We start from the raw sequence: 14816 nt of genomic DNA, 5'->3' as shown, positions 1-14816 counted from the left end.
GCTCTGCTTACCCTGAGCAGAAAATGCTCATTATCGAACTTAGTCAATGTATTGTTGTAATAAAACTATACACCAAATTTCATCACTTTCACTTAATTAGAACCAAAGTTATCGTGTCCCAAAGCATAAACCAATCAAATTGCTTATCTTTGCTTACCCTAAGCCGAATATGCTCACCTTCGAACTCTATCAAGGCATTGACCTAATAAACATCTACACCAAGTTTGGACATTCTAGCTCAATTAGAAGATGGGTTAATGTGTTCCAAAGTCTCAGCCAATCAAATTGCTTATCGCTCTGCTTACCCTGAGCAGAAAATGCTCATTATCGAACTTAGTCAAGGTATTGACGTAATGAAACTATTCACCAAGTTTCATCACTCTTACTTAATTAGAACTCAAGTTATCGTGTCCCAAAGCACCAACCAATCAAATTGCTTATCTCTGCTTACCCTAAGCAGAAAATGCTCATCTTCGAACTCCATCAAGGCATTGACCTAATAAACACCTACACCAAGTTTGAACATTCTAGCTCAATTAGAAAGAGTTATTGTGTCCCAAAAAGTGTGACGGACAGACAGATGGACGAACCCATTTTAATAGTTCCTGCTTTCTTCGAAAGGTGGGGGACAACAAAATGATATCCCCTGAAAGTGGCAGTAGACACGGTTTATTACACCAATTTTAAATGTTTTACCCATTAGTCAAAGATATCTCGATTCCCGAAAAATTGATGGAACAAAATATGATGGATGCCAAGAAACTGTCCCACAATTGCCGAGTGCCTCCAGGCCAGAAAGTCATTTGATTTCGGACACTTTATTTTGCCACCTAGAAGGCAAAAGGTATTACATGTATATTGTTTTTATCGCTTCTGGTGTGCATTGGACTAACTATCCTTCAAGTAGAAACCAGATTCATAATCAGCATGCCACAATCTTATTCTGGAGTTATCCCCCACTTAACATTTTTGTTCAAATATGGTATAAGCATTGCATGGGGTTAACCATTTTTGACCGTTTCAGGGTTATGCCCCATGACCGAAAATGTTAATGCAATAAAGACAATTATTTTAAATGCAGTGTGAAGCATTGTGGTCATGGGAATCATATTCAGAGGCAGACCACCATTAATTTCCCCATTGACTTTAATGTTAATTCTGGCCTCTTCGCCCACCTCCAACTTTTCGTTGGGCTGAATTGCTTCTCATTAGAGGCAGAGGAACAAAATGGTCATGTCGTTGAACCAAAATTTTGAAATACACAAATTTGAAGAAACATGTAACTAGTTGCCGTACATATCACCGTAGCCAACCTGATAACCATGTTATCCTTCCGCCTCAAAATCATGAAAATTTACCAAAACTTGGCAGAAAATGTTAATTCAAAACCTCTTTATCCATTCTAGACCAAACAATCAACAAAAATGGGCACACAAAAGGGGAGAACAATTTGTTGGTACCGAGATGGTGAAATTTAATGGTGGTCTGCCTCCTATTCAGCCTTCTGGAGTTATCCAGCCTTTCAAGTAAATATGGTGCTGTGATAGAGGCTACAGTACACAGATTTTTTTTCATATTCAATGTAAAGCACTTCGACAATAAGAGGATGAGTGCTCTTAACTTCCCCTCGGTTCTCAGTCCAGCTCTTGGAAAAAGTGGGTGTATCCTTCATGGCACCTACTGTTTTTTTTGTAAACAGTATCATGTTTGAAAAGTCACTTTAACAGTCATTTTTTTTTAAAGAAATCTTGGGCTGCCCACAAACTAAAAGAACAAACCCATAAAAGAGGTGGAAAGTAAAATACAGACTAAGGTATGAAACTTCATTAACTTCATTCTGTATCCATGCAGGTACGTATGCATATAAAATAAGCTCAGAGGTTTTAACATTTTTTATTCCTTTGTCGACAGTCACACACAAAAAGTGTGTTTGATAATAACGTTATTCAATTTTAGAATAGCGTTCTTCAATTTTAGAATATATCTACAATATTTTTTATAACACAAATGTCTTTCAGGTGTTCTTTTTGAGAATAATTTATATCAAAAAGTTGCACATATCACACAGCCTAACTAGCACTATTTTCAATTTTGGTCTTCTGCAAGTTTTTCTGCTTTAGTCATAACTTCTTCAATTGGTCCTACCATGTAAAAAGCTATTTCTGGTAAATGATCTAATTCTCCTGAAAACGAAATAATTTAAATAATTAAGATCGGTAGTAAGTGCATGGGGACTGCACCACACATAATTTACACAGAAACAAATACATGGACAAGACATCATACTCAGAAACCACAAATAAACAAACAATTAAACAAAAAGTGAACAGATCCAGGGGCTAGCCGTAAGCACCCACTGCACTGTACAGTCCCGGGCCTGAAGTGACACAGACTTCACTCAAATTTGAAAACAATCGGGAATACAGCCCAAAGAAACCATTGTGTAATGCCAGTATGAGTCATGATCTGCTATATGCTACACGAAATACGAATATCCTATTATTGCTATATGCTACAAAACACAATCATTGATATTAATCAATTACTTCTAATCCCCACTACACTATGAAACTCCCAACATGACTGTTTATTTTAGAAGACTAGGCAATCCAAGCTTTAGAAACAGAAAGGAAAGTAGAATCCAGATTAAACACATTAAATTAGGGCTGGATAGTGCCATATTCAAGTATCATTTACAACTATATCCTTATACAATACAATTAGGTAAACAACTGGAAAATATACCTTTTAAAATTCTCTGGAATCCCTTGATACACTCCTTCAGAGGTACATATTTACCAGGGGAACCTGTGAAAACCTCAGCAACCTGGAAAGGTTGGGAGAGGAAACGTTGGATCTTACGAGCTCGTGATACGGTCAGTTTGTCTTCTTCAGACAATTCATCCATACCCAAAATAGCAATGATATCTTGTAATGATTTATAATCCTGAAATAACACAAGTCATGATCACTAGATTTTATTAGATGGTTAATATTTTAAAATTACAAGTTTCAAGTTCTTTAAAATACATATGCAACTAAATGTATCTGGAAATATGTTTTCACTACCAATATCTGATTACATACAAAGGACTTAAAATCCACACATTTGCAGGTCACATGGTATATCATTTTTTCAATAACGGTACTCCAATTTCCATAATCAACAAGAGCCTCTAATAGACAGTGCAAGGTGTTACTGCCCGATGTTTCGCATAGATATAAGAAATAAGTGCCAGGACCATCTGGCTACCAAAACAAATTTCACATGCATTAGATATAAAAAATAAGTGTCAGGACCATCTGGCTACCAAAATCATACGACAAATTTCACATGTATTAAGGGGGTGGACAGTAGAAAATTCCATTTTTTTTAAAAATTGGGGTAATGTTACTATATTTACACATCTAAGAATACATCATGTGAAGTATACAAAAATGGTCGAAAAATTTTCCTGGGGGTACCTGTTGCTATGGAAACGACGGCCATCTTTGATTTCTGGTTATTAATTTAGTCATCCTATTTCTCAGGAACTATTCAACAGAATATATTCAAATTTTGCAGAGAGGCTACTGACATGCTTCTTTGTGCAATAGGAAAGTTTCATTACAAAATAATAATTAGAGAGAAAGTAATGAACATTTTAGTGTCAATGTATAATTTTTTCCAAGTGTCATGGTTGCTATGGCAACTATATATCCGCAACCATTTAGCAGATTTCAATCAAATTCTCTTATTGCACAAAGTAATCATATATGAACCTATGTTCCAAATTTGAATAAAATCTTACCATAACTTTCCGAGATACTGCATGACTAAAATTGTTAATGGTAGAAAAAACTCGTTTTGAGAAATCGACAACCAAAGTTTAAAGTATTTTATTAGAACAACCAACACCAATTTAATCAATTCATATATTTTATTTTAATAAGTTATCTTTTATTACCTATATTTTCTATGAGTATTTTTTATAAATATACAATATTTGAATTAATTTGACCCATTTCCATTGTCTATAATTGGTTTGTACATGTAGGTTACTATTTAGCTCATGCCAGCTCCATAGGTTTTGCCTTCTTTCTTTTTATTTTCAATTGATTTTCGCAAGGATTCTTTTTCTTTTTGTTTTCTGATGTTTTTGAATCTTTCAGAAGATTCATGAGCAGATTTTTTAAGTCGCTGGTTGTCCTTTTTTTTGGCAAAAAAACGTTTTGCATTAGGGCCAGGACTGAGCGAAGCCCTATCCATAATATCAATTATAGTGGTTGACTCCTTATTGAATTCTAAAATTCCTCTAGCCACAGCATTTTGAATAGATATTAGTGAAGTGTTCTTGTGTTTGGGGGCCCTTGTCCAAATCACAGAGTTTAAACATTCATTGTTATTCTGTGTGCCACCCCGTAAACACCTCTTTAGAAGCTGAGGTGAACATAACCGCTCAAAGACTGGCTTGATGGCTTCCAGTACATATCAAGGAAGTGTTGTTGTATGCTCACCTCTTACAGGAACTGCAATACCATCTGCGATCTGACGGTTATACCAACACCACGAATCACTGCCCTTTGGACAGTGATTGTGATGTGGCTTACCATCATCGAGATAATGAAAAAATATCGACCATGTGCCATTTATCATACCGGACAAATCGTGTACATGATCTTTTATGGCTCTACCATAATAATTTTGCATGGCAACTACTCTTTCCTTAGTAAGTCTTCCCTTACCATCAATTGGGCAACCTTTGGCTTTATTTTTTTGGACAATATTTTCCAAATTGTTCCTCATTCGTTTACTAACATGGTTAATACAGTCCTCGTTTTCGACTAGATATTCAGCACCATACGGTCCATTATTTTCATTCAGTTTGCACAACTGATTGAAAACTGAGCTACCGCCATCATTTAAAAGTGTTGTGTATCTAAACCCAAATTTCTCAATAGATCTTTGAAACATTTTCAAGGTGGCAGCAGTTTCCATACTCTTTGCGGAGCCATGATGATTTATTTGACAGACTGGTCTGTGAGCGGTATACCAAGTTACATATTCCTCGGAAGATCTGTCCATTTTGTTTTGTGAACATAATGTGCAGAAATTTGACATAACCTCAGAATCGATAACTAAATTTGTTAATAAATCAACAATAGCCACTACTCCGTAATGAGAACTGAAACCTCTTTTGTGCCACGTGCCGTCACTTGAAACAGCAATATTTTTAATTTTATCATGAGCTATACAAGGATCAGATTGACCATATGCAAGATGTATTTTTTGTTTCACATCTTCAAGATGATGGTCAAGGGTGGAGAGGCTAGCTTCCCCTATGGCTTTAGTATGCTTACTAAAAGCTTCTTTCTCCAAAGATGGAAAATCCATGACTTTGGCAAATGTGTCAAGAGAGCTCTTCCCAAGCCCCATCTCCTTCATGGCGAGAACAACTCTCCTGTTGACAAGAGGAGCACCCTTCTTTTCAGTTTTAGGGGAAGTGGGTGCTTGACCCAGCGATTGCTCGCAAATACTGCAATATAAATTAAATATGCTTGAAAGGCCAATAAAATTATCCTCATGTAAAACAACATTACTGCTGTGACATGTAGGACAGCATAAGTTTTAAATTAAGGACTGCAAGAAGTCAGTGCTTACAATCCTGAATCCAAATGAACCAGGCATAGACCTAGTTATAGTACTACCAGTAGTACTAGTAGAAACATCATCTACAGATGAACTGGTATCAAAATCAAAGTGACTAAATTTTTTGGCAGTAGGCGATATAACAATATTGTTATTATCAACCTGATTATTATTTATATTTAAATTCGTCGCAGTGTGTAAATTTACACGTGAACTATTAATAGTATTACTACCTGTGCTGGTACTAGGTGTAGATCTAGCAGTAGCACTAGCATTCAGTATATTATTATTTATAAATGAAACTGTGTCATTTGGCCTTCCTTGTGACACTGTAGATGTTCTCCGACGCCGTCTACCAAACTTATTTAGTGATCTAAATTTTTTCAAAGGCATTTTATATGAAATTCTGTAGAAATATCGATAAACAATCACGTAAAGTGATCAATAATATAGTGATAGCCACGAGGACGGATATCTAGGGCATTGGCTTAATGCGCATGCGTGATGGCCTGACCTGGAGGGTTGCTGGTTTCTGATTGGACAAACCAACACCCGACCTTCCTGACTGACCAATCAAATAACGTGGTCTAAAAATAACCTTATTAGGTATTCAAAACCAGTTCTGACAGGTAAAGGCTGGTATGCTATTTTTACCTCTTTCCTTTCAATACGGGAAGTCCCCAGCTTTATAACGGTATCAAACATTGCGGATGTTTACAATTCGGAAGCCGAGTATTTTGCGTGTGAAGTGCATATTGTTTTTAAACTTATATCAATAATTTTTATGGAAATCGGGTGAAATAGAAAGGAGAGAGATCATTAAGAACCAAATTTTGTGGAAATATACAAGAATTTTTTGAAAAAAAATGACTGAGATGTGTTCTTAGATAGTGTATGTGACAGAAAATCATGAAACCTCAAAAACGATTTTTATTATGAAATTCAATTTATGAAGTGCGAACGACGGCCTTAAGATACTCAAAATCTGAATGTGTGGACGATGACGTTTGATTACAAATTTGTTTTATTTATACATTTTACATTTAGTAATAGAGCAAACTTACTTGTAAAATTTTTTGTACACCACGAGCAATGGCATAATGTTCATCACCAACAACATTAGGGTCCAAGATACGGGATGTGGAATCGAGAGGATCTACAGCTGGGTAGATACCCAATTCAGCAATACCACGAGACAATACAGTTGTGGCATCCAAATGAGCGAAAGTTGTGGCTGGGGCAGGATCAGTCAAATCATCAGCTGGCACATAAATAGCCTAGAAAAAAACAATAATCATTCATAACCAGATACATGCGAATACTGTGAATAACGTTAATGAGAATTTCTTAATGAGAGTAAGAAATCAATGTGTCAACCTATTACAACTGAAAGAAGCCCACTCCACCTAATGTCCACCACTTCAATTGCAAAATCATTAATTACTTGCAAACTTATCTTTTTACATCTAAAACAGGTATTAATTTCAATACCTATTTCTTTCAATCCCTTTAAAATCTCAATGATTTCATAACACAAAATTCTCGTTTACAGTATAGACATTAAAGATACTAACCTGTACTGATGTAATAGAACCTTTCTTGGTTGTGGTAATTCTCTCCTGCATAGTACCCATGTCAGTAGCTAATGTTGGTTGATAACCTACAGCAGATGGAATACGACCTAACAAGGCAGATACCTGAAATAACATCAACTCAGTTTCATAATTCATTGAAATATTTATGACATGACAACCATTAGGGATCCAAGATAGACTTGTATACATGATTTCATGAATAACAATTTTAAGACTAAACAAGTTACTATATAAAGTTATGTTAAAACCTCACCTCTGAACCAGCCTGTGTAAATCTAAAGATGTTATCAATGAAAAGTAACACATCCTGTCCCTCTTCATCACGGAAATATTCAGCAACAGTCAAACCAGTCAAAGCTACTCGAGCTCTGGCTCCTGGGGGTTCATTCATCTGACCGTATACTAGAGATACCTAAAATGGAATATGTGCCAAATATAAAAACTCTAATATTTTCTTCCTATTATTTCTGATACAAAATGTTCTATATATCACTTTGGAAAATCAGATTTATCAGAACCATTTGCATGGCTAACAAGTCTTCATGATGCAGGATACATTGGAGGGATTATTTAATTTATTACAATACTCGATACATACCTTGGATGTTTCATCAGTCAAACTAATGACTTTAGATGTGATCATCTCATGGTATAGATCATTTCCTTCACGTGTTCGTTCACCAACACCAGCAAATACAGAATAACCACCATGAGCTTTAGCTACATTATTAATCAGTTCCATAATAAGTACAGTTTTTCCTACACCTGCACCGCCAAATAAACCTGCAGAACATTCAACATTGTGATTAGTGCATTAAGAGAATTACAGTACGCTTCAGGCGGAAGTATGAAAATAGTCCTTGTGGGCGTTTTTTCCGCTCAAAAATCGCGGTGTTTTACCCATATACACTCCGCGGAATTAGAGACGTTCTGGGCGAAAAAAAGTCCGCGAAAATATAAAATTCGCGGTGGATTATCGCCCGCAAAAATATTAAATTCGCGGCGGATTATAGTCGGTGGAAATATCAAATTCGCGGCAGATTATAGTCCAAATTGATTTGAAATAGAGTAATTTAGTCCATATTGCCACAACGTTATTAGAAAGAAACAAATATTTAATGGAACGATATCACGAGTATATTAGTCGTTTTAGTTCACCGGTAATTCATATATTCATAATACTCTTTTCAAATTCCGTTTTGATTATTAACTAAAGTGTACCAATGTATTATTGTATTCATATCCTAAAATGTCCGTTATGTTCTATTCATTTATAATGTACATCTACATCGGTATTTAATTCGTGAATCACACCATAAAGCACAGACACATAGCAATTTTCTATGTCATTAGTTGATCCGACAAGCAGACAATGAAACCATGTTTCGTGAATTCTGATAACAATGTCTGAAAATGGACGACAATAAACATATATAGAAGGCAGCGATTTGCACGTGGGTGTTTTAAAATATGCTGTTTTTTTATATACTGATTTATTATCCGTTTTAATTATGAACAACAATTTAACGATATTCGTAGAAATAAACGAATTAGCATAAATTGCTAGGAAGGAATATTTTCTCCTTTAACGGTAATACAATTAAAATGACGATTCGGCTCCCAACGTTCAATATATACATGTACTTTATGTCCCCAAAATTAAAAGTCATATTGGATAGAAGCTGGAAGATTGTTTACTTATTTCAGTTTCGTATTTGACTTTACAGATTCCCCATATTGCAAAACAGTTCAACACGTCAAATCGTTTCAGTTACAGGTATAAGGCTTAAAAATATCATGTCTTAAATAGCCCCTTCAAATATTTCTTTTTATACTTTAACTTATAAATGCAACACACAAACTGCTTACCGTATTTATACAGTTGACGATAAATATCCTAAATAATAATCCGGTTCGGTTTCTTTCCAATAATTATCAATGAACATATCGAAGAACCTTTAATAAAACACCTAACAACCAGATCTTATGAATGGGATCTTGTCCGGACAGAACTTAGATTAATAGTAACTGATCAAAGAGTGAACATCAAACAGAACAAAGGAAATTGCCTCACAAAAAAGCATGCGTTAGTTATAAGGGATGATTTAACTGCCAAATTAAAAATATTATCACCGACAGGGGTTCACTAGTCCGCCGCTATAAGAAATACTATAATGTGGGTATCAATAAACCTAACCCTAACTCAACCCTAATGATAGATATCGGTGGACTAATGAACCCTAACCCTAAATAAAGATATCGGAACCCTAACCCTAATTCATCGTAGCCTGTTAGTAATTTAGTCACCGCACCTATTTAGTGTGAAAATCCAGTTTGTTCGCGTCCCAATTGTAATTATTCTTTATTAATGAGGTCAACTATTTTGGGTAATGATTACTTACTGACAATTCAGAATGAAAGTATTGTCTACAAGACTACGACATGGTAACAATTTGTTGTTAAAGGGGCTTCTATTATAGTCAATTATCAATTCCCTTTGATGACACGTGCGAATTCACACAATTTGGAAACTTGATTGACAGTATGCATTGACTCAGACTCTTTGGTGCCGAAATGAATAGGTCATCATCGTATTATGTACATGTTTGCGTCAAGGTTGACGTTGACTTCTGGCGAGGTGTGCATTTAATTCATTTGTGATTTAAATCCGAAGATATAATACTTCAGGTGTGATTTACCGATTTACAATGCATTGTGAAACTTATTTGTCAGAATGGGAATGGATATTTTAATGGACAAAACCTTTTGCCCACGGTAAGACCAACATTTATGTGTATAAATTTTGAAATTTTCGTAATTTGAACGAGTTTGAATGTCTTAAAAATGTCGAACATATTGATGAAGTAATGAATCGTACAGCCATAACTCTGTTTATTATATTATATAAAAGCCTGCCAATTTTTGATATTTGTTATATTTTCAATGTGAGACAGCAAAATCTGCGTGTCTAACCGTGTTAAATTAACAATCTTTTTTTTGCATGCCGTATTAGCTGATATTCGACTACGATATGATGACTGCGGTGCAATTGCACTATAAATAAACCTAGCTATTTTAAAACATTTGCATGTACGGATGTGCTGACTGTACATGCATGGAAAGTCCGACTTAAAGGGGCACGGTGCGATATAAGGGATGGTTTTTGTGCCAAATTAAAAAAAAATATCACCACCGGTTCAACGAATGATTTTAACAGAATATGTCACCTGCGAATATGATGATTAAGTATTCTTTTCACACGGCGCATACGCTAACCTTTAAGTCTGTACCGATTCAAAAATTGAATTATCTTTTATATCCAAATTTTTAAATCCCGAGTTTTATCGTAAATAAAATTAATAGAAAGTATTGTTTACAAGAATACAACATGGTAACAATTTGTTGTTAAAGGGGCTTCTATTTTAGTCAATTATCAATTCCTTTTGATGACACGTGTGAATTCACGTAATTAATTAGGAATCTTGACTGACAGTATGCATTGACCCAGACTCTTTGGTGCCGAAATCAAGGTATTATCCGACTGATACATGTGTTCAGCAAGGTTGACGGTGACTTCTGGCTATGTGTGCTTGAAAACAGAAGATGAAGGCATATATTACTTGTTCGGGTGTGATTTATCAATTTAAAATGCATTGTGTGACATATTTGTCCGAATGGAAATGGCTATTTCGATGGACAAAACTTTCGCTAACGGTAAGACCAGCATCTATGTGTGTAAATTTTGAAATTTTCGTAATTTGAATGAGTTTGAAATAGAAGATCGATGCAAGTCTTAAAAATGTCGAACATATTGATGAAGTAATGTACGGTACAGCCATAATTCTGTTAATTTTATTATTTAAAAGCCTGTTTGATTTTTGTTATTTTTCAATATAAGCCAGTAAAATCTGCGTGTCTAACCGTGTTAAATTAACAATCTTTCTTTTGGCATGCCGATATTCGACTACGATATCACTGCCGTGGAATCGCACGATAAATAAACCCATTTCAAACCAGCTATGGATGTGCCGACTGTACATGCGTGGAAAGTCCGACTTTTTAAAATTTCGCGGTGGGCGGCGGTTTAAAATAATCGCGGAGGTCGGCGGTTTATTTAAATTCGCGTATGAATTTTAGAGCGGAATTTTGAGCGTGGCCAGAGCGGATTGATTAACTGACGTCCGCGATTTTTCATTTCCGCCCAGGTCGGACCTCGGGGAAATTTAGTACTTCCGCTTGAAGTGTACTGTATGCAATAAAAAATACTTTTATCATACATTATTGTGGCAAAGCAATCTGGTCAATTTCTGTGAATTTCAAGCTACATTGGATCTAAAGTGAATTTACTGACATTCTGGAATTATCACCTGTCCACTTCATTTTCCGCACTTTAGACTCAGAATCTGTTATACATTTAAGGCTCTCACTCTCTGCATGTCCTCCCACTATCATGCTTATCAACATATTAGCTTACACTAAGTGCTTCTTAATGAAAAGATGTCAGAAAATCTATTGTCTGCAACCTTTGACGTCACACGAGCAGACAGCCCCAAGTCGTCAGGCTGACAATAGAGCTGGGCGATATCCCTGGAAACATATCGCGAGAAACGGGGTTTCCTGTCTACTGGACATGCTAGGTCGTTTCGGGACTAACATGGTTCTATATTATTTCAATAATCTGATTGTGCTAGGGGTCTTTGGCAGTGTGAGGAAACCCTACTCCTGATCATGTATAGGCTTGTGGTAAAAATTAGACCTTGTGATCTAAAATGCACATATTTATGCATTTATTTCTCATTGAAATAATCTAAATGACCTCCAGATACATAATCTAAATATTGGAGCAGACTCCAAGATCAACACTTACCAATTTTACCACCCTTTGCATAAGGAGCCAAAAGATCTACAACTTTAATTCCAGTTTCTAAAATTTCTTGTTGTACATTCATCTCAACGAATTCAGGGGCTTCTTGATGAATGGCAGAGAATCTGTGAATACAAATAAGATATTAATATTTCTTAGACTTTTCTTTAAATAGAATGTATCCCAATAAATTGATTCCTGAAAGCCTTTTTCTTTCTGTTGGCTGTTAATATTGAAACTTGTATTATTACAGATAATCTGCCTTTGCAATATCAGCATTTTCTTGGTCGCTCATGGTTTATTTTTACGATATTGAAAGATAACAAGAACGGTGACTCCGGATTGGTTCTTTTAAAGATAGTACTAGAAAGATTTTTAACAAATTTTTTGTAATTTAGATAACATTAGTCAAAATGTTCAGAAAGCATGACAGCTTACGCTCTCATCTTTCTCTTTTTGGTCACCAATATGGATAGCACAGATAGCTGAATGCTAAAATCATGTTAAGACTATTGAAAAGGTGTGACAAACTAAGTGAAGATCTACACGAGGCATTCTACTAATTAACTTAATAGTCTATTTGACCAATGTATCGTAACAGTATGCTAGTGTTCAAAAATATTTTTGATGTTTCTTAGTAAACCATTACAAATCTCTGAATAATTTCTAGCCCCGCATTACTGCCATTAATTGTATTTGGCGATTTCAATTTTGGTGCCGGTAGTTTTATTCAGTACATAATACTGAGGTTTTGTAAGACATCTTCCTCAGTTTTCTAGAAATATGTCAACTGACTCATTCGTTTGTTTATACTTACTTATCTGTCTGTACTGGACCCCTTTCATCAATGGGTTCACCAATGACATTGATAATACGACCTAAAGTTTTGGGACCTACTGGAATCCTAATTGGGGTACCAACGTCAACACATTCTTGGCCACGAATCAAACCTTCCGTACCATCCATAGCAATTGTTCGTACTGTGCTCTCTCCTGCAAAAAATAAAGAAAAAAGTTCAATTCAGTTTATAAATATATGCTTTTTTTTTTAGCTACCGGTATTTAATAATCTAGCAAACAGCTAACACTAACCCAACCCCTGTTCACTGTACATGTATTACAGATTCTACTATTCCACAATTTTTATTAAATGAATAGAATGAAACATATTTTGCAATTTGCATCTTACCTAAATGTTGAGCTACCTCCAACACCAAACGAGGTGAACGACCTTTTACTTCCAGAGCATTTAAAATTGGCGGTAAACCTTCATCAAATTGTACATCTACTACGGCACCAATAACTGCCACAATCCTGCCTCTAGGTGTGCCAATGGCAGGCGCTTGTGCTTTGGCTTCAGCAGCATAATGCCCTGTAAAGAGATGACAAACTACAAATTCAGCATTATTTATTTTTTTTTTTTTAGCAGCATACCATATTTTAATCCAACAAGTTGGATGTTTTACTTTTATTTTCTAATTTGTAACATCCAGTTTACGTCGTCAGAAAACAGAAAAATACAAAATCTTCAGTTATTCATGTATATTAACATCATAAACATCTATAATGCATATAGAATTATCTAACTCCAACCGACACCTTTTATTTCGAGAGCATTTCTTTAGCTTACTTAAAGTTGCTTATTGAACCTAGAGGTAAGCTTATAGTTGCAATTTGAAACGATGGGCCTACACCTGAAAAATGTAGCACACAATCTATGGCATGGAATATAGATTATTTTACTGTAAATAAATGGATTTGTAATTTGAAATGGCAACCAGAGTCTGATTCAGATTTAACAAGTATTTATAGTAGACCTAATGTTAATAATTATAATCATTTTCGATAACCCCAAATATTGAACAGACATATACACCTTTTGGAAAAATTAACCATAACCTTAATTATGTTATGGAAAATGTGATGTCATAAATAAAATAACTACTCTTTGCTTGAAATGTCCAATGACTGAAGTGAAATTGATTGAAGCCATGAAATGAAGGATTTTGCAAGGACGTCTGCCGGCCAATGATCTCTGCAGTAAATTTTAGAATACAAGGACAGCCCACATACATCTGCAAGAAATCAATGCAAATTATTTAATTATTAAATTATATTTAGTAATCAATTTGATATAACATTGTCATGGTGTGAAATTGTTTTTCGGTTTGCTTTATGAAACGAACACGCAAGGTCGTGTTCTTGACGAGTCGAGAGCTGAAATCAACCGGTATCATTAGCTGCAATGCCCTTGAAGTTTTAGGAACACATATTTCATTTCACACAAAGACATCAATACATACGTGAGCTAAAGTACGTTGGTAATGTTTTGGCTGCTGTCTGGGGGACGGTGGGTGAGGTAAGGACACATTTTGAAGCCCTGGCAAATCCAACACACGCTTGTTTGACCGCCTGCATGATGGCGACTGCTACCGAGAACGACTATCACGTGACCACTTCTGACAGCGACCGATGCGCAGTGAAAGACAAGGTGCTTTTGCCTTTTTTATCCAGACGCTTTGTTTCTTAAACACCACCAAACTGTTCCATGGTTCCATACTAGTGATGCGAATACCTTTCCGGGCTAAAAATTCACTGTGGATCAATATAACATTATCGCATGCACTATATATAATAACATAACATTCTTATATTTCAGTGTGGTCGAATATCCGATTTTGTGGTGGCATAGAACTAGGTAATTCAATTATTTTATGGTATTAATTTCT

General features: G+C 35.4%; 1 protein-coding gene across 1 annotated transcript; it reads right to left on the bottom strand.

Moving 5' to 3' along the window:
* Positions 1–1877: 1877 nt before the first annotated feature.
* LOC126831451 (ATP synthase subunit beta, mitochondrial) lies at positions 1878–14549 on the bottom strand. Its single transcript, XM_050561934.2, has 10 exons — positions 14391–14549; positions 13277–13459; positions 12906–13080; positions 12092–12213; positions 7823–8007; positions 7478–7636; positions 7204–7326; positions 6694–6906; positions 2746–2947; positions 1878–2183 (listed from the first exon to the last, which is right to left on the bottom strand). The coding sequence occupies exons 1-10, from the start codon at positions 14503–14505 to the stop codon at positions 2086–2088; spliced, it is 1575 nt and encodes a 524-aa protein (XP_050417891.1). The 5' UTR covers positions 14506–14549; the 3' UTR covers positions 1878–2085.
* Positions 14550–14816: the final 267 nt, after the last annotated feature.

The sequence above is a fragment of the Patella vulgata genome, chromosome 9, assembly GCF_932274485.2.
Source record: "Patella vulgata chromosome 9, xgPatVulg1.2, whole genome shotgun sequence".
Taxonomy (NCBI): Eukaryota; Metazoa; Mollusca; class Gastropoda; family Patellidae; genus Patella; species Patella vulgata.
The sequence above is the reverse complement of the archived record's forward strand: the minus strand, read 5'-3'. Positions and strand labels throughout refer to the sequence as shown.